Source organism: Eremomyces bilateralis (genome assembly GCF_010015585.1).
Source record: "Eremomyces bilateralis CBS 781.70 unplaced genomic scaffold P152scaffold_11, whole genome shotgun sequence".
In the NCBI taxonomy this organism is placed as follows: Eukaryota; Fungi; Ascomycota; class Dothideomycetes; order Eremomycetales; family Eremomycetaceae; genus Eremomyces; species Eremomyces bilateralis.
Genome location: NW_022985077.1, coordinates 468046 through 490736, shown reverse-complemented (window position 1 = coordinate 490736; position 22691 = coordinate 468046). Strand labels below are relative to the sequence as shown.

At 51.5% G+C, this 22691-nt stretch overlaps 6 protein-coding genes across 6 annotated transcripts; 2 read left to right on the top strand and 4 right to left on the bottom strand.

The window, feature by feature from the left end:
* Window positions 1–363: 363 nt before the first annotated feature.
* Window positions 364–1378, top strand: P152DRAFT_397914 (BET3 family protein; the record flags this gene model as incomplete). The annotated part of the gene is made up of 5 exons (XM_033676432.1): window positions 364–552; window positions 688–761; window positions 894–1011; window positions 1089–1181; window positions 1247–1378. 5 exons carry the CDS (start codon window positions 364–366, stop codon window positions 1376–1378), a joined length of 606 nt encoding a protein of 201 aa, XP_033533679.1.
* Window positions 1379–1941: 563 nt separating this feature from the next.
* On the bottom strand, window positions 1942–3417 carry P152DRAFT_466850 (malate dehydrogenase, NAD-dependent; the record flags this gene model as incomplete). The annotated part of the gene is made up of 7 exons (XM_033680724.1): window positions 1942–2079; window positions 2164–2393; window positions 2459–2836; window positions 2893–2980; window positions 3089–3199; window positions 3318–3349; window positions 3408–3417. 7 exons carry the CDS (start codon window positions 3415–3417, stop codon window positions 1942–1944), a joined length of 987 nt encoding a protein of 328 aa, XP_033533678.1.
* Window positions 3418–4146: 729 nt separating this feature from the next.
* On the bottom strand, window positions 4147–5814 carry P152DRAFT_459000 (histone-fold-containing protein). The gene is made up of 4 exons (XM_033679591.1): window positions 5556–5814; window positions 5474–5487; window positions 5341–5397; window positions 4147–5286 (listed from the first exon to the last, which is right to left on the bottom strand). The coding sequence occupies exons 1-4, from the start codon at window positions 5701–5703 to the stop codon at window positions 4561–4563; spliced, it is 945 nt and encodes a 314-aa protein (XP_033533677.1). The 5' UTR covers window positions 5704–5814; the 3' UTR covers window positions 4147–4560.
* P152DRAFT_458999 (uncharacterized protein) lies at window positions 5688–6173 on the bottom strand. Its single transcript, XM_033679590.1, has one exon. It carries the CDS (start codon window positions 6066–6068, stop codon window positions 5715–5717), a length of 354 nt encoding a protein of 117 aa, XP_033533676.1. The 5' UTR covers window positions 6069–6173; the 3' UTR covers window positions 5688–5714.
* Window positions 6174–8594: 2421 nt separating this feature from the next.
* On the top strand, window positions 8595–9615 carry P152DRAFT_488418 (uncharacterized protein; the record flags this gene model as incomplete). Its single annotated transcript, XM_033682120.1, has 4 exons — window positions 8595–8991; window positions 9039–9106; window positions 9154–9179; window positions 9230–9615. The coding sequence occupies 4 exons, from the start codon at window positions 8595–8597 to the stop codon at window positions 9405–9407; spliced, it is 669 nt and encodes a 222-aa protein (XP_033533675.1). The 3' UTR covers window positions 9408–9615.
* A 5988-nt stretch (window positions 9616–15603) lies between these two features.
* P152DRAFT_398324 (uncharacterized protein) lies at window positions 15604–16302 on the bottom strand (the record flags this gene model as incomplete). Its single annotated transcript, XM_033676455.1, has 1 exon — window positions 15604–16302. A coding segment is annotated over one exon (699 nt), but the record flags the coding sequence as incomplete, so codon positions are not given.
* Between the last annotated feature and the right edge of the window lie 6389 nt (window positions 16303–22691).

The following is a 22691-nucleotide window of genomic DNA, read 5'->3' as shown; positions in this document are numbered from 1 at the left end:
GGAATATTGCAGCGGTCAGGTCTTAACGTCGCAACTGAAATCGACAACGGAATTCTGTACAGTTCAGATATGCCGATAACCTACCTTGCGCTCATATTCCGAGTAATTGCACGCCAACAAGTCCTTTTCGACCTCCTCCAACTCGTACCGATCGACCTCGTATGAATTGTTCCTTAAAGTAGCTCCCGCAGCCCCGAACCGACCTACACTAGAGCTCCATCTCTGAGCACCACGACGAACTGACCCCAATACCCAAGGAGCCCACCTTAACCACAATACCCATTCTCTCGCAAATAGACCCTCCCACCCTCCCGACCGCCTCAACAAACCAATCAACCCTCCATCCACCCACCCCACTCCAAAATGTCCTTCGAAGCCCCCACCCCCCCCTACAACTCCACCGACCCCTATGCCGCCTACCTCAACACCTCCTGCCTCGACCTCCTCCTCATCGAGCTCGTCCCCATGGCCTACCGCATCTCCGCCGAGCTCGCCCTCCAAGAAGCCCAATACCACCCATCATCCAAGAGCGCGCGGCGGGCGAGCGCGAGCGTCACGGGGAGCACGACGGCGGGGACGGGGATTGGCGGAGGGGCGGGGGGGAAGTTGGGGGGACGGGATGAGAAGGGTGAGTTGACAGGGGGAGGGGTGGGGGGGATTGGCGGGGCGGTTGGGGGGGTGGATGAGGAGGAGTTGAGGGAGGCGGCGTATTTGAGGTTGGAGGGTTTGGGGTATCGGGTGGGGTTGGGGGTTGCGGAGAGGTGAGTGGGTGATTTTCTTAGTTGATGAGCGAGGAGTGGGGATGTTGTGGAAGGAGGGATTTGATTTGGAGCGCAGAACACCAGCCGTTGACGGCTGGTGCTGGAATAGTACTAACTCTCTCTCCTTCGCAGATTCTCACGCGACCGACCTCGGGTTACAGAGCCATTGGACATCATCAAGTTCATCTGCAAAGACGTCTGGAGCATCATATTCCGCAAGCAGATCGACAACCTAAAGACCAACCACCGCGTGAGTGCCATCGCCGCCGACAAGCCCCTTCTTCTACCTCCCCTGTCCAATGGAAGGCATCTAACCAAAGGATCCAGGGCATCTTCGTCCTCACAGATAACAACTTTAAACCCATCCACCGCATTAGCATGGAAAAAGGCCGCGACGGAATGCTAGCGCAAACCCAAGCCGTACGTCCCCTTCCCCTCCTCCCCTCCACCCCATCCCCCACTATCCAACTAACCCTTCCCCGTAGTTCCTCGTCTTCCCCGGCGGCATCATCCGCGGCGCGCTCGCGGCCATGGGCATCACGGCGAGCGTGTCGGCCGAGTCGCAGGAGATACCCGCTGCGACGTTCCAGATACGGACGGTGGGTGCGAAGGCATGAGGATGGGATCCGAGGGCAATATTGATGGTGTGTGGGAATGTGGATATACAGTACTGGCTGCGGTGGTGTAGCTAGAGACCCGGATATGGCGCGGTGTGAACGGGATGGGAGGGGTGAAGTCAGGCGGGAATGCGACACGAATGATGATTGCAGAGAGGAATTGATGCTAGCTGTACGTATGACCACCTTCATCATGTCTCTCTCCGTGAAACCCTTCTCGCATCATCCCTGCAATCGTTAAATATCCATCATCTCTCTCATGCGCCTCGGTTCATTCCAGGGGTTCGTTCATCATTCTCAAATGTGCGGCGTCCTTGAGTCTCATCGAAATCATTAGGGCCGACCGATCGGAGGTGGGTGTTGGCGCGGATGGAAACCCCGAATGGAAGGCGAGGGCATTTACAATCTATCTGCCGACCAATGCGGTCAGTGATCAGAGGTTTGTCTTTTTTAAGAAATGGTGGGGGTGCGGTGGTGGTTGAAAGGGAGGGGAGGGGGGTTGGAAGGATAGCTGGGAATATATGGGAGAGGATGATGAGGGAGAAAATCGAAGCCGGGGACACTCACTTCGGCGGGGTGTTGACGAACTCAACGCCCTTGGCAATGTTGCCCTTCAAGCCCTCATAGCACTTCTCGAGAAGCTTCTTCTCATACTCGTTGGCATCACCGACGATGTTCGTCGCCTTCACCGCGCCCTCGGTCTAGAAAACAGTTAGCCAACCATCCATCCTCCCAGCCCCACACCCGTGGCACCAGGTGACTTTATGTTCGGTGTATCAACTCACCCCAAGCTCGACCGGCACGGAGAAGTACTCGCACCCGGTCGCCTCCGCAATCGCCTTCCCGCCCTCCACACCGGCCAGGTACACGAACGTCGGCTCCTTGATCCCCGTCTCGCCCTTCGCGGCGCGGATGACCTTCTCCGCGAACCGGAAGCCCGCGTACGCCATGGAGAGAGTGGCGGAGCCGGCACCGTCCTTGGCCTTGACGACTTCGTCACCGCCGAATTGGACGCCTGTGGGATGGTGGGTTAGTGGGACGGAATTGGGGTGTTAGAGGGAAGGGAAGGGGGGGACTCACGGTACGTCAACTTCTCCAACGCATCGCCGGCGATCTCGAACTTCGGCGTCGCCTGGCTGAACAGTGGCACGATGGTCTCACCGGAATGCCCCCCGATGACAGGGATGTTCAGCTTGGTGGGATCGGCCTCGCCGGTGATACCCGCGACGAAGGTCTCGGCGCGGACGACGTCGAGGGTGGTGACACCGAACAGCTTCTTGGGGTTGAAGACACCGGCCTTCTTGAGGACCTCAGCGGCGATGGGCACGGTGGAGTTGACCGGGTTGGAGATGATCAGAAGGTAAGCGGTGGGGGCGAATTCCGCGACGCCTTTGACCAGGGAGGCGACGATGCCGGCGTTGGTGTTGAAAAGTTGGTCGCGGGTCATGCCGGGCTTGCCTGGGGTAGGTTAGTTGGGGGCATTTGGAGGGGGGAGAGAGCGAGAGGGGACGTACGGGGGATGCCGGCGGGGATGATGATAATGTCGGCGCCGGTAAAGGCCTTCTTCATGCCGTCGTCCGCGGGGAGGAAGCCGGTGACTTTCTACATGAGGGAATAAGAGATTAGCCAATTTGTCCTCGCTGTCGTCGTCCGTTCCATAACCATGCTTTGCAACACGTTGGTTCTCGGTTGGGTGAGAGCTCAACTTACCGCCCTGGAGGAGATGTGCGACAAATCAGTCGCGACACCGGGGGTGTTCACGACATCGTAGAGGGCGAGCTCATCAATGAGCGGGCTGGCCTTGCAGAGGAGAGACAGAGGCTAGAGGAGGTAGTTGTTAGCTTCGGGACACCTCAATGGATATCTCATTGTTGGGGTGTGGCGTTGGTGGAGGGGGTGAGTGAGTGAAGTGCAGGACGGCGTGTATGAGCGAACGTACCTGTCCAATACCACCAGCGGCTCCAGCAACGACTAATCGATGTTAATTCCTGCTGTATATCGCTGACGGGGTTCAATTCCGACGACTAACCAGCTTTCATGATGACGGTTCTAAGAGAGTTCCAGTCAGCGAACAGGCTCAATTGGCGGGGTAGGATGCTTCACGAGGTGTCTCGTACCTTTAGTGGTAGCTTTAAAGCTATAGAGGTGTTTATAGGGATTGGAATGAGGGATTAGACCGGATATGGATCGTGGTCTACTAGGAGCGAAGGAAGTAGTGAGTGGTTGTTTGTTGTGAAGGGTGACGTTGAGGAAGAAATTAATATCCAGACGTTAGTCAATATGTGGGGGTGGGGGGTTATCGATTGTGCGGCACGGGGTTTGGAGTTCGCTGCGTTGTTCACGTTACCTTCACTTTCGCTTTCACGGGTTCAGTATTAATCGTTGTGTTATGGTGTGTAGAAAACGTGTCATCTGGCATAACAGCACCTGTCTCTCAATATAAACCAATTCCATGGGCCAACGGATCCTCCCATCGTCCATCTTCCACCATCTTCTCCCAGCATGTGAGCGTGCCTCGGAACTGCACGCCATCGATCTGCCCGTTTCTGTCCCTGCGTCCGATGTTTGGGATGGATGGGGGCTCGGGCAGATCCGGACCGGGGATTGTTGGGCCACGGCAGTGTGGTGCGGTACACTTATCCCTTAGGATGGGATCGGGAGTTCGGGATATCCAGGTGCCTTCGGGACGGAGGGCGGCGTGGATGATGGGTTGGTTCCGGACTAGCATTTGGAGGGAGTATGGGATGGAGTATTACTTGTCACGGTCCCGATTAACTATGTATATTACATACTACCTTAAGCTTCGTAGAAAATGATGGGTTTGAGTTTGGACGAAATTCATTTGCATGTACACTCATGCAATGTCATTAACGAGGTCCGAACGCCTCTAATACGACCTATATACTCCAATCTGACCATCGCGAAGTGAAAGGCGCCGTCCCAGAACTTGACTGGGAATGAAATAAAAGAAAACCCAGTCTCGACCTCTTGAATTCCCTCCATCATGCTACTGATTTTCCCTCGTCATTTTCATCGCGGTGAGTACCAAAGTCAGGTATGGATAACGACAGCTACTCCATTCCAGAGAACTCCATGCCACTCATCCCACATCCCCCTTCCTGCTTACATCCCATCTCCCGGAATCGACTCAATGCTACAAATCACATCAGCGGTGCCATTTCCTACCCACCCTTATCTCCACTCACCTGCTGCGGCGGCATCCCATACCCATACACCTGGTGATCAAACCCCATCCCCTGTTGCCCATACGGCGCCCCCGGATCACCCTGCACTGCCTGCGGCGCTCCATACATCCCCGGTGCTTGCCGATACTCCTGGTCAGGCTGCAAATGCGCCGGCATCGCGTACTCCGGCGGCGGCATCTGATGCGGCGGCGGCGGATGCACGCCGGTCTGCTGCGCGACGGCCTGCGGGGGGACGATGCCCTGCCTCGGATGCGTGTTCGGGTGCCCGCCGGCGGCGGCGTGCGCGGACTGGTCGTGCTGGGAGGGGTGCTGGGCGGCGGCCTGGGCGGCGGCGTGGGAGCGTTTGTGGGAGGTGGCCTCCTCGCGGGGGACGATGTCGATGAGGAAGTCGAACATGTCGGATTTGGCGAGGGCGGAGGCGATGTCGGAGCGTTGGAGGGTGCGGCGCTTGTTTTCCTCGGCGTGGATCCACGCGCGCATGGTGAGTTCGGTGATGAAGATGTCGCAGCCTTTGGCGAAGAGGATGGGCGCTTCAGCGGAGATCATCTTGACTTCCGGGTCGGCTTTCATGACTTTCTTGATGCGCGCGAGGGGGAGCTGGTGGATCTTGTAGTCGTGCTCGTCGGTTTCGAGCTTCGTGACTTGTTGTTGCCAGTACGTGTTGAGGATGTCGCGGTAGTGGCCAGTAAGACCTTGGTTGACCTGTATTTGGTTAGGCTATTGGTTCTTTCGCATATATAAGAATATATAAGATACGTTTGCCCAGTGTCCGGTAAATACTTCGGGATTGGGAGCGTGCCCAGATAAGGCGATCTAACCAAAGTCAATCAGTAACGATTCCATTGGGTACGGAGCCAAAGCTATCCGCTTCACCTCCCAGGTGACATACTTGTTGACTTGCACCTATTGAGATGAACCGTCAGCAAAAGAACTACTTAATAGCATATCAAATTCGCGAAGTGAGCTCATACCATAGTGACCACCATTGTCCGTATCGTAATTGGGATTGCCGTTCTTGCCGTCGTATTTGCGCGGATTCTGTGATTGCGAAGATTGAGCCGTCTGCTGCTGCTGGTGCAGTTTGGGTTGACCTGTTACCTGCATGCTTGCAGGGTCCATTGCGCCTTGACTCAAATGGCTGACTGCAGTTCTGTCCGACGTGTTTGTAGCTCGTCCGATGGGTTACAGCAGCGGTCGGGGGATGGCGAGCTGAATTCGATGCTGAGGAATCGCGGTTGGTGTGGATTGCTGGGATTCGATTGAACGTTGAGAACGTGCGATAGGAGAATTCGTATGGAATCGTTACGCGACGAAGTTATTGCGAAAGAGAAGCGCGATGATGGTGAAGTCGTTCGGGGATGTGGTGGTGAAACCAAGCTGGGGAGTGGAGGCGGGAGGGAACAGCAACCGATGAGCAGCAGATCGGCGATGGAGCGGGCGAGCGGAGGCGGCAGCGGAGCGGAGCGGAGATTTCTGTGTGGCATGTCAACGGCCGTCTCTCTTCCCCATTCGCATCTGTGCGACGCGGAACCATCGCAATTGTCGCATCTTAGATCGACGCGTTTTTTGTTTACAGTCGGACATACCGGGCAACCAAGTTGATGAGCGATGCCTGATTCGATGATGTGTGGTCGGCCAGTCCACCAATATTTCGGTCGGTCGCCTCTGACTGGAGCCCTGCGCGAGTCCCGGCTGCCAATGAGAATGCAATCAGACACTCCTCCACAAGGCGCGAAATTGGAACTGGATTGGACGGATCAGCAAAACACACTAGGAACCTATCGAGTGTATTTCGTACCGGATGGAAAGTCGCGGCTCTGATACTGGTTGTATCACCAGGGACCTGGGGTTCGAGCAATATGCGGACAGCTTCGTGAGATGGTCTACGAATCCCCGATATCAGTACGGACAATGACGGTGAGGTCTGCTTCGATGATTAGGGCGGCTGCATGCTTTTAAGCTAGATTGACAGGCATATTTCCATCACTCATGGCCAGCGCAGAATCAAACGAAGCCGTCACGGGCAAGGACGACGAGGGAAATATTCTCCGCAACCCCGGCCTACTGACAACGCAGAGAATCTACAGAAGTCGATGGGCTCGATCGACCCTGGGTCGTCGATGAACTATTCCCCTCCTTTCTCATATATTCGTTTCCCGTTATGAATCTCGCGTCTCCTCAACTTCTCTCACTCTTTAGAGCCGTTCGGGAAGCTAGGCAATTCGGTCATAACGAGGCTGACCGAGTCCAGAGAATATCCACTCTCGTAGCCATAACCCCGAAGTAAGCCTCAGTGACGATAGCCCATCAGTCCCCTTCGCATGAAGCTGAATCCTCCCATTGGTTGCGCCAGAACAGGGCTGATGCCCCGTCCACGCTTATCTGCAAGGTCCTCGAGACCGATGAGTTGTCACTCCGACAGCGATCGGATTGCCCGATTGGGTTTGATCCGGGAAGGCGTGTCCGAGTTTCGGAATGGATGATGACTTGGTGCAAGTCAGTGTCTTTGGAGGTTTGGAAGTATGTATCGTAGGTCTTCCAGGGTGATGTGGGAGAGGGTAAGTACTGTAACTCACATGAGGTTTGTGATGTTACAATTATTTGGAGGATATCGATAGACGATGCTTCTTCATAGCTGTAGGAATGGTGCATTTTAACATCAGTGTTTTCGAACGCCCTCAACAGTATTTCTGCCCAAGGTAACAGCCTGCCGTTCAGTCCACCGCTCTACTCGAGATTGATATCGTTAAACGCACTCCAAGAAATGGTATCAACAGGGTAGAAATCATTCATCCTGTGCTTCTCTCATTTCTCATATACCAGTATTCCTATACCTTTTTAAATGAACTTCTCGCAGGCAACAGAGCCTCGACATGGCAGCGGAAATATCAGAGCAGGCAGACAGGATAAACCAACCGTCTCTCAATCAACACTCTCACTTGTTTGTCCATACACACCGAACATTTTCCTCTTCAAATCTCTTCCTTCTCATGCTACATCACCATGAAATATTCCGCCTTCAACATGCTCGCATATTTCCATGCCAACTTCGTATCTCTCCAGTCCTTCACTGATTCAAGCTTCTATCCCCCTCTTAGAACGTTCCACCATTCTTAAACCATACACCACCAATCTCGACAACATTCCCAAGCCGAGCCTATATGTTCTAAACTGGACTGTAGGTGTTGCCGTGAACACGGCCAGCTCATCTTTACTGACTTCCGTCGACCTGCATTCTCATTTTCAGCACTGAGGGGTCTGGGGTGTACCCCATGATCTTATGTTTTGACGCCTGTTTCTGTTCTCTCCTATACTCCCTTCAAGCACTCTCAGATTCAGCACCAACATGGCAATCACTGCGTCGGGTGATATTTTGGGTTTCTGCCTCATTTCATGCTAACAGCTATATTGGCATGGATCCCCATCTTCGACCGCACATAAGCGGAATATCAACATTGGAAATTCCCTCACCCGTCTTTCTCATTTTTCCCTTGGCCTCGCTTTCTATGATACCCTCCCTTCAATCTCTTCACCCAGACTTTCTACTAATTTCATCACATCATGATCTTCAGAGGCCAGTCACTGTTTCACTTCAAATCCCCTTTCTCCATTGCTCATCGCACCAGTTTAGTCCATCAGTGAGGGTGTAGCAAAATCTTAAGGTCCCTGTGACCTGTTATCCTAGTCACTTTGAGGGCCTTCCGGCCTGGTCCTCTCTTTCGACTGCTGCTCCAGAAAGTTTTATTTACTCACGATCTCACTAAAAGCATCAGAGTATGTTTTTCTGGGCTGATTTTCCATTTCATCATCTTCTCTTCTATCCACAAATTAGCATGACATCAGCATCATTATCTCACTGAGCTGTTCTGTTCTGTTGCCTGCAGTATGGCTGATCGCTTTGGTGCGCATTTTTATTTTGGTGTTGGGATGTTTTGTTGGTTTGAGAGCGACTCTATCATTGACTTCCCACACAAAACTCCTCGCACAATCGTCAAAATTTCTCACCCAACATGTTGTTTACCTCCTTACCTCCCTCTCTCCCTCTCTCCCTCTCTCCCTCACAGACACCCACCACTTCCTCACTCCATCGCTCAGCTTTAATAACACTCATTCTTTACAGCTTCCAGTTTCTGTTGGCTCTGCCGCTAGCAGCCTTCATTTCCGCCAGCGCTGAGTTCGCACCTCTTCGCGGTGCTGGCGACAAGTATCCCTACCACTCCGGTAGGGAGAAACTAAGACGAACTCCAACCCCCCAAGCGTTCACACCATCCCATTTCTTCGGATTGGCTACAGGAACAGTTACAAGCGACGAGCACTACGTGACGATTGATCGTAACCAGCTCACCCTCGGATCAAGGTTCTCTCTCCATCAGCAACTCCGTCACTTAATGGCGACAGAAGCTAGCTGTACGTCATTCCATCTTCATATTACTGTGCACGCTAACATGGGATAGTTAATACATATCGCCTTTTCATCGAGTCTAGCTATCGCCGCGAGAACATTGCCAATCAAACCTCTCGTGTATTTGCATTCACTTTGAGATGATGAGCGTTGCATACACTTCGCAGATACAATACCTTACCCATTCTACACGGTGAGTCTTGTTATTCTGCCTTAATATTCCTGCAGTTACTGATTCAACAGCTCAATTAACATCACCATCTCCTCCGGCCTAGATGTCACCGAGACAGGCAATACAGCGCCTGGTCAAGATATCGTGTTGAAGGCGACTCACTACATTGTTGGTGTTCTGCCCATCTCTTCACACGACATCGGTCTACAACCAGATCTCCGCATTTCCGCACGTCACTTGCTAGAGTGACCACCCGTACATGGTCACCGTACCTGTATGCGACGTCATATCTCACCCAAGTCATCCGTTTGGACCGAGTGCCTCGTTCACTCTTTGATTTTCAATGCAATCCTGTATTCTGACTTGGGACTCCTAGTACTTGTACACGGTTGAATCTCACCCCGGCCATTATTTAACCGAGTGCATAGTTCACTCGTTTGCCTTTGAAACTTCACCTTCTAATCGGGTGGAGGATTCATTGTCCCTAGATTTCATTCCCTTGGCCATTTGTTGGCAGACGTTGGTTTAGTCGACTTTGGTGAGTCCGCAACTAGCAGTCACTGGTTTAGAGATGCTTATGGAACGGTTAGATTTCAGGAATCCGGCACCGCGTAGATCGCATGAGAAGATTTTTCAATTCTTTCCTTCATCATGCCTAATCATGCCCCCTACCGAACTCAATCCCCGATCACAGTCAAGTCCACTCCCCACTGTCCTGTCAATTTTCCGGGCCCATCGCACTGTTCTGATACACAACCGTCCGTCCAGCCAACACTCCCTCGCCAACGCTCTTTCATCCGAGCTCCGTGTGTTTGAGAACACCCCAGTTCCCTAGCTTGTGTGGCTAGGCACAGCCCCGTCAGCGTTAAGACGAGGCCTCTGCTACGTGCTGACCACGTCGCCGACTGAGGCTGCCCCTAGATATCCATTTTCAACAAACGTGGGTGGTCCGCTCACAGCCCCTCATATGGGCACATGATGGGTATATGTTGTGAGCGGACATCGTTGAACTTTGACCCCCGACACTTAAACCCCCGATCTTAGGAGCGTTTGCTTCATGTCCAGGTGAGTCGAATGTGCTATTTTGATATCTCAACTTGACTAATTCCAACCCAGCCTCCGTGATTTTGATGCCCGTCAATCACGATGAACTTGCCGACTGCAGCATACAGTTGGTACACGTGAAGAATCCATCCATCTGCGCAGGTACTGCAAGCCGCGGACTGAGATTCACCTTCCGACCACAACCAGAGGCTCTCTCTGTAAGATCTCTTTCTTCCACGCGACACGAGCTAAAATTCACGCCAAGACCGAAGCTGGGATGAGCCTTTTGGTATGCTCCTTGACTGTTCTTCTTTTTTTGAACGTGGTCCGCTGTGGCCGCTCCCCAATACCACTGTTAGCAATGACAGGCCATCAGTCGCGCTTCCGATTATGGCTCAAACAAATTTCTATCCGAAAGACGCCTTTTTTTGGACCCCTCACGCGTTTTATCTCAGCTGCAGCTTTGATTGAGCTCAGATAGGCGGCCAAGTGTACCCTGCGCGGTTCCTCTCGGGGCAAATTCTTTCACTTTTCAACTCTTCTTCACCGTCGATTTGAAACACACGGATGAACCCACAATCCTGTCTATGCCCGAAGTCGAGAGTGAGTCCATCGGGACTCATCCTCTCCGTCTGCTCTTTTCCTGAACGTGGTCCGCTATGGCCATCCCAAACCTCCGTCACCAGTGACGAGGCCATCCGTCGCGCTGACATTATAGCTAAAAAAGATTATATTCGTGTGGTTAATACAGCGATATTACCTATACGCAATGCGCTCGCTCTACTCCAGCTGCACCTTTGACTGAGCTGAGTATGGCGGCCAAGGCCCTCCGGAGATGAAACCAATGGACTCATTTACTCCTTTCGAAATGAGGGCATCAAGCACTTCAATCCTTTTCTTTGCACATGTCGGAAACTCCGGTGACAATAATGCGGCGGCAAATGGTGAAGTCGCCACAGAGGAAATTCTGTCCACGAAGCGAATCGAGAAACCCAACTCTGTCGAGTCAACCAGCAAGAAATCTCACAGCAAATGTCAATCACGCCGAGAGTCCCTTCACTCGAAAACTTCCAAACTTTCAAACGCAAACTCGATGGAATCACTTCGATGAATTTTCGCACACAACCTCTCGCCTCCACCCAATCCCGGAAATTCCACTCTCCACTACACAATACATCGAACTACATCTTCCACGAATTCTTTTCTAGCTCTGCGCTGTTCCAGAGCTCCCAGTCCCTCTTAGAGGGCATCCGCAGTACTCGCATAGAATCGTCTGCGGACAGATACCATTCGTGAAAGATGTTGTTCTTTCCCACCACGCCGCCGAGATCGCATCAGGATACGCTGACGACCGACTGAAACTTTTGGAGTTCTTCATTCACGCCGGTGCTTCGCTGTAAGCACCACCCGACCTCTCGCTGCAGAGTAACTTGGGCATCGTCGTAAGTGCTCGATCTTGAGCCTGATAAAGATCCACGAAAGAAAAATCTTTCATGTCACCTCACCGAGAGAAGGTATATTTGGTGGACACGCTGATTCACCGCTAACACCACTTCCCGAGATTCTGCGAATGAATCTCATCACGCGCAACCGAGAGACACGCCGATTGTCCGCCAGTCCGTACAAGGCCCTCGTATGAGGCCTTGCATTTTCACACCGCTAAGTAAAGCATCGTAGCACGCGCTGCGACCACGCTTTTCGTTCAGTCACTCCATGTGGATGGATGTCTGCAACGTCTTCACCGCCGGCACGCCGAATACGCCTATGTCGAACTCCATATCGAGTCATCGCGACCGGTATCTTTTTCCAATATCCTATCTCGAAGAGGTGTCAAACAGTACGCCTTTTTCCCAGAGTTGCAGAGACTATCAACAACCCCAGTTCTTGTTTTTCTAAGTACCGTGTTCCGCTGTGGATACAACTCACTCCGTCAAGGAATGAGACAGCATCAGTTGGGGCGATGTTCCCCAACAGGTGAGAGATTCGGTGACAGACGCCGCTCTGTCACCATAACCACCTTAAGCATGGTAACGACACCAGCGATCTCTCATGAATAGTCATGATCTTCACTCGAATATCATAGAGGGCTAACGCATGCTCGACCAGCCCATTTCTCCTTTCGGGTGTCCTTGCGACATCCTCACAGTGTCCGCCCTTGTCTTCCTATCAGACACCTGGCGATTCACCTTCAAAATCCCCGACAAGGCTCATCTCCAGCACTTTTCATGCAAAACGCCCACTGGTGATTACAGCATTTCATGTTCATTTCAGTGCATCGAATGCCGGGCATGACTGCCATATCGCATTCATTCATTGTTTTGATGGATTCCATGCCTTCTTTTTTAGTTTCGTTTACTCTTGTACCTAGTGTATACCGCTCCACACTTTCTCATCCGCACTCTTCATCAAATCAGATCTAGACTCCCTACCTAGGGATATTCAGCTCTGCTCAAACCCTCTGTTCCTTTTCAGTATCAGTTACATGAATGGCATTCGCGGCGTGGATGCTTCATTGTCAAGCAAGACCGTCATGCCAGACTCACAGTCGGAATGAGAGGTATCTCAGCTTCAGAGTGCCAGGGTGATTAAGGGATTTAACTTCAAGGTACGCACTGCATCCGCAATAACCTCTGACACACTTCTGACAAATATAGCTTTCCTAGCCACCATCACGAAGTCTCGTCGCAGATTTCCTTTGTGGTGTTCAATGGCTTGTTAGCTGGTAAACCTTTCTCCCCTTTGTATTCGTGATCATGTGCTAATTCATCCATCCAGAAGGAGTCGTCGAGTGGAGTTGCACGAAAACACATTTTGCCGCAACGTTCGACATTATATCATGCCTAAGTGCATTTTGATTCGTGTCGAGGCCACAATGGCGCGCTGTCCATGCAGTGTGCTAGTTAGCGGCAGCATCATGTCCGCTGCGACCGATGTGTGAAAATAAAATGATCTTTGGGCGATGCTCCTCCCGCCCACACCCCCATGGCTGATTCCTGCTGACTTTGTAAGAAATCTTGTCCTCGCATATTGCGGTTCGTATGCTAATGTCTTCGACAAGGGAAGAGACTTTTGTCTTTTCACATTCACAACGATGCAGGACAGTCACCCACAAGGCTTCAGTGGAGTGCTATCTTGGCTGTATGCTGAGCTGGGTGACGCCACTAACCCATTGAGTTGGGTATTTGTTGTGCAAGCCGACCGATAGGTCCGCCCCAGCAGATGTGGTCATGAGAACTATTATGATCATTTATCACAATGGCCAACACGGGATCAGATCCCACGTCAATTACCCCTACCCCTCTATCAAACGAATCAAATTTTCCATGCCGCGGTACATCGACAAGAACTTCACCGTGTATGGAAAAGTGCGAAAAAGGTCATCGACGAATTCTACCAGCTCATTTTCCATTCCTCTTGCATTCACTTCTTCAATATCAATGTCAACAAGAAGGCCCTTCCCCCCAGTCTGGAGCGATCATAGACGGTCATCGTTTGGCTTCGCAGGTGTTACCCTGCTTGGAGCTGAATTGGTGACCATATAGGCGGAAATATTGGGACTATGGGCAGGAAAGATGTGCAGAGCGAGAAGAATAGGTGATATGTCGTTGGTCGTTTTGGGAGTGAAGGATAGGGAGGGTCAAGAGACTGGCAAGTTAGACACCTCAATTCTAGGAGAACATCTTAATAGTTCCTATGATAGCGAATTGAAGTCCAAGTTCTCTTGATAAAATAACTCATTACAATTTGTGATCCTCGTAGTGGCGTTTGGCGATATCCCATGCTAACTGTTCCCTCTCGTCCTTCCTGTTCTGCTGAAGTTTAAGAGTCTTCATGCAAATTGTCAATTCTAGGCAAAGACTCACCGTCTAGTCGCTTCATACGTCGTGACAACCAGTTGGGGGACAGAAATCCCGATGAACAGCTTTGAGAAACTTGTCATTTCATACTATCGTATTTCCAGCTAGCTATGTGCCTCTATGCACCAAACACCCACTCCGCATATACATATCCCTCAATAGCCATCGTCATGCAACTAAAATACCAAGAGCTCCTCTCCAATGAAAACCGATTGACGCATAGGAAGCAAAATTACCACCCAATATTCGTTGACTGAGAAAGTCAGGGCATCAACCAGAGAGAGCATAGGCATATATACAAAAACCAGGAAAACGTGACACCGTCCTGTCGTCATCTACGGTGGCATCTGCTGCTGACCGATACAACTCCAAGAAACATCTAGGTTGTGGGAAAGGCAAGCCTCCTCACAGACCAACTTCTTGCTTCTTCCATAATGTACGCACAGTCGCCAGCCAACAAACTACCGCCCGGGGTATCGAAATCATTAATTCATATATCAAGAAGAAAGGGATGGAAGGACGTGAAAACGGGGCACGTTACGGGATGGGGAGATAGGGATTGCGCTAAGCTATTAAGCCCATGTCGGGACCAAAAGCTGTCAACCAGAGACGGGATACTGGGTATAATGTCCAACCATCACCGGCATCGGTTGCTGAGGCGAAGGGAAGAAATAACTCGCGTACGGCCCTGCAAGGTGACCCCCTATCATGTCCAATGGCGTGCTCGGTCCCGTACCTGGTGTTTGAATCGACACCATTGTTGGAGTGTGCACAACGGGATGGAATGCATGCACTGGCGACAGTTCCTGGTCTGAGTATTCATCCTCGTCTGGGATCTCGTGAATTCGTGGATCGGGCTCGTACTTCATTGGTGTGCTGATTTGGATGAGCTGAAGATGATGCTGAATTGGAGTTGAGGTGGGGAATTGTTGGAAGGGTGGATAGTAGTGGCTATCGAAGGGAACCTCGTTGGGGTCGCCAAAAGAGGAGGTGTCTGTGTCCGTTACTGAGACGGCGTAGTGGCGGTGGAGTACGGATTGTCCGAGGTTAGGAGATTGAGATTGATGGTGTTTTTCTGGTGCGTGGTGGATTTCTGGTTGGGCAATATGCTCTTGATATTGGCTATGAGTGTAGTCGGTGTATCCATGGTTGACTGTTGACCGCGGAACCTCTTGGGTTGGAATCATGGTCGCATGGACAGGAGATAAGGTTGAGGCCGATGGGGGAATGCTCCCTCCTGTAGGGGCGTGGCTTGTAGGAGACGCGCGCATACTATGAGATGTAGTTGGTATGCCTATCGATGGATGAGGGGATGGTGCCCATGCGACCGGGGTTTGTTGCTGAGCGGAGTGGTTATTCACAGACTGATGAGGCATCATCGGTCCGCTGTAATCCACTTGGGGTGGATTGTACGAGTTCACTGGCATGCTAATGCTCAAGCGCGGACGTGGTTGTGCAATTGGCCGGCTGCTCACGTCCTGTTGCTCTTGTTGTTGCTGCTCACTGAGCTCCCACTGCACCAGCTCCCGGACATCGTCGAGCCCTTCACTCAGAGGACACCTGAACTTGGCCGTTCCCTCAACTAGGGACGGCCGTGGTCGAAGATGTGCCAAGTCAGGGTGCTGAACTGGACGAAGACATTTTCCAGCTTTGATGTCCTCGAGTGTGTAGTAGCATATGATGTGGTGGTTGCACTGATTTGAGCTGATGCTCAGTGTCTTCTTGATCAAGCCGCCTTTCTTGAACCCGTACGAGTCTATCAACGATCCAACAAGTCGTCGATCTTCGGCGCAGTTACCCTTTGCAGGAGTCTCGACGTCTGGTGAATTTGAGCTCTTCCGGTAATTTGCTTCGTTTCCAACGTCCGCCATTGATCGCTTTCGCTTTGCACGTTTCTTTTCGCCAGGAGGAAATGGTTGGTTGAGTTCTCGATACACTAGGAAATTGCCCATGATCCGGCTGGGGCTCCAGCTCATCCCATCGGTCCATCTCTTGATTCCAGAGGCATTTTCCTCGTAAACAAAGCATGATCCGCTCGTGATCAGCTCAGGACGCTCCTTGTCATGAGGTCTCCGCGGGATATGGTGGAGATATCCACTGAGGCACGCCTCGAAGATCATCATGGCGTCCATCGTGGTGTGGACAAAGCCTTTCCATGTTGGAGATAATGCCGGGGCCTTTACATGAGAGTGGGTAGTTTGAACCGGGGGAGGATCAGGGCCGTATGTGCTAGCAATTCCCATGGTTGGGCTGCTTCCCGGTAGCCCAACACTACTAGGCTGTTCTGGGTGTTGCCTCACCAGCATGACGGTGAGAATAAAAGAAAACCAACGAGGACTGGTGAGTGTAGGAGAGGGGTGTTGCCAGGCTGGGCTCTAAGAGGAGAGACACAATCTTGACTGTTCTGGAGAGAGGTTGAGGTATGGTCGCAATATGCGAGCACGATCAAGAATGATGTAGGGACAAGAAGGAGCCGAGACAAGTCGAGTCGAGGCCGAGTCCAAGATGACAGACCCAACAACTCTCTGCGATTTGAATTAGAGGTCCGCTGGCCGAATAACTGGCTTTCTCAGACGCATTGTCAGGATCCTCTCGGATACCAGGCGGTCGGCGATAAGCTGAACATCAAAATCAATATCAGGATCTTGGAACAAAGCTGCAGTGAGCATACATTACTGAGATAATACAACCAAAAGCGAACAGGTGCCTCCGAAATAGTTGGCGACGGTGTGGAAGACGAAATGTGCGGGTCGAAACTCTTGATGCGATTGTTTGGTGTCTCGTCCCACTGCAGACTTCAACGGTCAGATGTAGGTACGACGCTTGTGGAAGGCGTTGTGATATCGTTTCCGAATATTTTCAGATTTCATTTGTCGCCGCACGTCCAAATGTCGTTCGCTTCGATTCGTCTTGGCTAATCCCGAGTTCTCGAGGAGTTGTTGCAGAAGCCAATCGTCAAGGATCCCAAGTGGCTAGACCTTATGATGATCTTAACAAGGCGACTTCTTTGGCCTATACGTGCCCGATATCTCTAGGCCGAGGATGGAGTATGCCCGTGGTTTTAAGGACTGGCTTAGTGACCGCGTTGGTGTGTAGTATCGATCAGTATAGCTTGCGACGGATAGATTACTAGAGCAGTAATCTACAGGGCTATGAAAGAGCCGAGAGTTCTAGCTCCAGGTGGGGAACGCTGTGTGGAACGGGTGAAGAGGAAGAATGACCAGGACAAATCGAATGAGGAGCTGCGTGCACAGCTATGAAGGACGAGGGAACAAGCGATTAAGGAGGGATTCTATGCCGCTCCAGTCGGAGATGCAGCAGAATCTGTGGGATGTCGACCGGCAGAAACACAACGGCTGGGATATTTGGACCCGTAATCCCCAGTCGAAATCGAGCCTGGATCTATGGTGCTGACAGCGCTGCCTGGGGTGTGTCTGCCCTCTGCAGGTGGTGCAAACGCTGTCTGCGGCGACGGGCCGACTGCTTTGCGTCCCGGGATATTTCTATGCAATGGACGTTTACGGATGCATACACAATTGAACGCCCAGGGATCCAGGAACCAGAAGCCGACGTTTGCGAAAAGGAGAATCCAGTTGAGCGGCCAGACGTGATGGATGGTGCCGTGATGATTGCCGCGATTGATAGGGTTGGGGAACCTGGGGGAATCCTGCGGGATATCGGGAACCTAGACCGCAAGAGCGTGGTCGAGACAGGCCTTTGGGTGACCGAGAAGCTCGCCTAGGGGCACCCACGTGGTTTGAGGTGGCGCAAGTTTGACCACGACGTCTTTCTTGAATCCAAGGATCGCAATCGACAATGTGTCAATCACAATCCGGCAGCTGGCGCCTTAAGGGAGGAAGAGCGGCTCTGGTAAGAGTCAAAGTCCGATTAAGGTACGGAACAGGTGTGAAGAGGCGCGCGCAGTGTGACAGTGAGTCGAAGCGAGCAAAAGAAAAGAGAAGCGACAAGGTATAGGTATGGTGCGATGTACCACTGAGGTACCAGTGCTGTGTAGTATAGTTGTATAAGGTATGTATGTGTCAGGGCTGGAGCAATGAAATGTAAAAAGGAGACGGGAGTGGTCTCAAGTGCTCTACAAAGTAGAATGGGAGCTTTGGAGGGTACGGAAGCTTGGAACCAATATGAGGTGGATCGAAAGGTACCTATATCTAAATGGAGGTCTTGAACGACATCCTAATATTGCCCGCCTGGTCTTTATGATGTCCTGCTCTTCCGCCACATTTCTCGAATCCAACGGGTGACTGTCTAGCACGCAGCTATTAGGGACAAAGCGTCCTGGGCTTCATGAACATCCCCATTGCACTCCATGGGTCTGTCATCCATCCCCTCTTTTTCGTATGCATAGCGTACTTCTCCTCCCTGCAGGTCAAGCCCCCGAATCGTGTCAAGCAAGCAAATTAGAGCTAGCAACATAAACAGGGCCGAACCCCAGAACTCGCTCCTCTAGGCTCTCGCGTTGGAACTGGGGTCTGAGGCGCTGCAAGGAACACCCTTAAAGTGTTAGCGGTGCCAGTAGCCCCCAAAGGAACACGCTAGTCCCCTGATTGCGGGTGAGACCATTGGCCAGCCACCAAGTTCTGCATCCAAGTCGAACCATCCAGCAAGCCGATTTTCGTTTCATGTGCCCAGTTCATGGAAAGGCGGCCCTTAACAGCCGCGAATTATGGAAATGCGGCCCCGCCATTACGATATCGCGGGTGACCTGCGCTAGGTCCCAGATAGACACTGAACTTCTTCAGGAACCAGCGGGCACCCCGCATAAGATCAGCTTTCGCTACCAGGGACAGTGAGAATTCAGGATACATTAGGACGTTTGCACTGATAAATACAAATCAGTAGCGCTCACCGATCCTCGCTGCAGCTGTGCCTCACCGCGAACCCACCAGCTCATTCGGGACCAATTGCTGTGTTTGATGCATCGTATTTGGCCGCTTCCGACCGTGGCACTAAAGACGGAGCATCGTGAGGCCATTTCTGCTTCTTGACCCATCGTGAAGCACCTCCATTCGGTTGTAACTTGTGTAGACTAAGGTAGGTTTGTTCTCGGCTCCAAGGTCTTGGTTAAACGTGGCCAGCCAGCCTTGAAGGGAGTTAATTCAATATTCGATGCAGCTACCTATCGTTCGATCAGCTTTTTGACAATGCGACAAACCCAGCCACCTTCCCCTCAACCGAACTCTAAGATCGCCAGAGAAACATGCGCCTGCACGTAGAGACGGCCGCAATCGGCAATGGCCGTCTCACATCTGGTTAGGCTGAGCTGAGATATATGTACCCTGCCTACCAGTTGACAGCCTTAGTATTTAATAATATTGCTGGCATGTTTCATTGCTGCAGACACTGGTCGGCCTGCAGGCTGCAGGTCACGGTTCCTGGATGGCTCTGACAACCATCACGAGGTCCCTCCAAGAGCTTCGACGTGAAAGCCAGTCGACCAGGCTTATTATGAAATGTGCATGGAGCACGAGAAATCCATAGAACCCGAAGATCTTAATGAAATGAACAGGCGGGGTGAGTTGAAGATAGACTGAATTGTGCAAGGAACCGCGTTTTATTCTCGTCTCGTCGGCAGTTCCGAGTATATGTTTGTCTCTTACCCAGCGCTATGGTACAGTATATGAGCGCGGCTGCGAAGTCAAGCGGCGAAGAGATTGTGAAGTGACATATTGGAAAACACAATGCTTTGTGGAGTCGGGGGCAATTGGCGGTGCGGCAAAGTCACTTGAGCATTCTGACTTCTGTCGCTTCTCACATGCTCTCTAGTCGGCCCACTAATCCACCATGGATAACTCTCGCGGTTGAATATTATTGCGAAAACCGGAATGGTTCCTGGTATACTTATGATCGGCTGAATCAATCAGATCTTTCGAATGGCTAGGATCGTGAGCTTGGCACTAACGATATGGAATACACCCTAGAACATTGTTAAGAAGGCCCCAACTTCCACGAGGTCACGCCTCACGAGTCATGACCTGGAACCCGGCGGATGCCGTATCGTGCTAGTGCCCGTCTAAGCGCACTGTTCCCCCTCTCTCTCTGACGCTGGCGGCAGTGCTTTGGCCAGTTCATGGCCAGAGTCTCGATGACGGTTAACATCCAGGTACCCAAAGTGTTGATAGGCTGGCGGCCAATTGCCACTTGGATGCGCAATAGATTGCGTTATGCGAACGCTTCCGGGAAATGTGATTAACTGGGCAGGACTACGGACTGCGGACTTCCGTATCCCAAAAGAGTAGTCAATATCCAATGTTAATATTGGCGAGGTGATCGAAGGTCCGGCCTTGGCGACGGGCGAAGTGGCATTATCATTGCATCGAGAATAGGAGACTCCACGATTTAAAGTGGACAATGCGAATCATGCTTTCAAGTATGATGTGCATTGGGATGGTATCTCACTTCCCAGGCACTGTCTCTATGAGTATGTACTATGCAGTAGTAGCGCTAACTGCAACTAAAGCCGCAAGTTCCTCTACAGGGCACATTAAGTGTGTCAAACGGACGACGATGAACCGAAGAATTCCTGGTTGTGCCCTACTGAACCCCTTGGAACGAAGATTGGCGAAAGATTGACTATCATATGTGCGAACTCCTCATCTGACGGGCAATCTGGGCTGAAAAATCTGTTGGTCTCTACTCCCTAATGGAGTGTTTGGTGTCCAGATCGCCTCACACGATGCCTGGAAACAGTTCCGGTTTCGCTCTCCATGTCATCCGGCTCGTGGGTTGCCCTTGAACCCTCACCGCCATCGATTTGAATCGCGAAGAAAGCGAATCCTTTCGAGGAATTCGGTGATGGTTCTCTAAATCCGCCAACAGTCAAATCAATGCCCCAGATCTGGCTAGCCTGCCAACGGCGACGAGCTCAGCCCGCGAGATGAAGCCTGGTATAAAGCGCAGCGAGGACAGAATGCTTGCGATTCTATTCATCATGCGATAGGACTATGTTCGCCCGCCAGGTCAACTTGTACCACTTCTGTCAGTCTTCAAACGTTCCAACTGTAAACCTATGTCAAACATGAGCCCTTGACAAAACTAGCATGGACTGAATGTTGACTAACTAGGGCCTTCTGTAAGTGTGGACATGTCAACTGTCAAGAACACCAGTGCGAGTTCGCTCAGGAGGATGGAGCAGAGCAGTGATCAGTTCATGTTTAATGCAAAGCGTAGCTACATACAGTAGTTGTGGTTCATTTCTTGGCAGCGTTGAGCTGTTCCAGTCACCGATGTAATCTCATTCGGTCCTCATTTAAATTCAATCCAGTGTTGGGGAAGAGTATGGAGAGAAAAGCACATGTCAGACACTTCTGGTGCTATGCATGGGCTGTCAAATTGTCCGAGCCACCTTGTTTCTTGATCCATAATCCCCCCGTTCCTACGTTCTAGGCCGTTTGCTATATATTCCTTGAGTATGGTTTGAACAATGCGTCCCCGTCACGTAGCATCGTGCTAGAGAAGATATACCTTGTCAGTCACTCCTGGAGTTGTAACGTCAAATCATATGAAGAGCTCCCCGGCATGTCAGGGCCGACGATTGAGGTTGAATTGCATAGCAGCAGTACTACGGGGTATGGTTATTCGGTATCGTATAGGCGTGATGAAGAACAATCGTCAATCTTTTATGACCGATAACATATCGACAAGCTTGGTAAAAGCATCCCCGAGACGATCATGTAATTGATTGCGTTTCTCGCTACCACGAAAAGCTGACTTGATCGAAACGCCACGGTTTCGATTCTCGGAATCTCCTCAATCATTATTCTCCACTCTTGCCGTCGTGATGCATATCATAGCGGGATAGACTGGCGTGTCCACTCAGACCCGCGTCATCTTACCCGGTGCATCGGGAGTGACGCCGACGAAGCAAGGCATGAGAAACGTGGGGTGCCCAGGCTCCAGGGCAGCAATGAAGCTCCCAAACAGACAGAACATGGACTGTCAAACGGCAGCTGACCTTGGTTGTTTGGCGGTCAAGCTGTGCCATCACAGATGCCGGAATGAGGGAGCCGAAACAGCTTCATCTGGCTTGTTCTCCAGTTTCCTCCTGCAAGTGCTAAGGTAGTTAGCGAGAACTCGCCCTTACTGGCCGGATGCAGGTGCAAGCAGTTGATACGCAGCTAACGCTCGAACTAATGCAAGCACTCAATCCTCAACAATGATGGAACGCCTTGGAACGGCAACACCACGGGCTTTCCAAGACTTTCACCTTCTTCGCGCGTTCCATCGATATGTTAGCGCGAAAGTACCAAGTCATTGGAATGCGGGGGACTTGAGACTTCGTGATCCTAACCCTTGGACACCCAATGCTTTGAAATAGGGTCTTAATAGGGCTCGTACGCGAATTTGTTCGTGAAACACTAGCGTTGGGCCAGCTAGGTGCCCTAAATAGATCCTATGGAACAGAGGATGCCTGTACGGTCTTTCAGGTGGCATAATAAACTATAGAGACATTGGAGTCCAGAAGATCCAACGAGAAAGTGACCGCTCGAGGAAGTGAATGACGAAGGTTCATGGAAAAACGTTTCCTGAATCATGGGCTCGGGTGTTGTTCACGCATCAGGTGCCGGCCAAAGTTTGATGCTTCACCAGATGCAATGATATTTAGGTGGTCTGT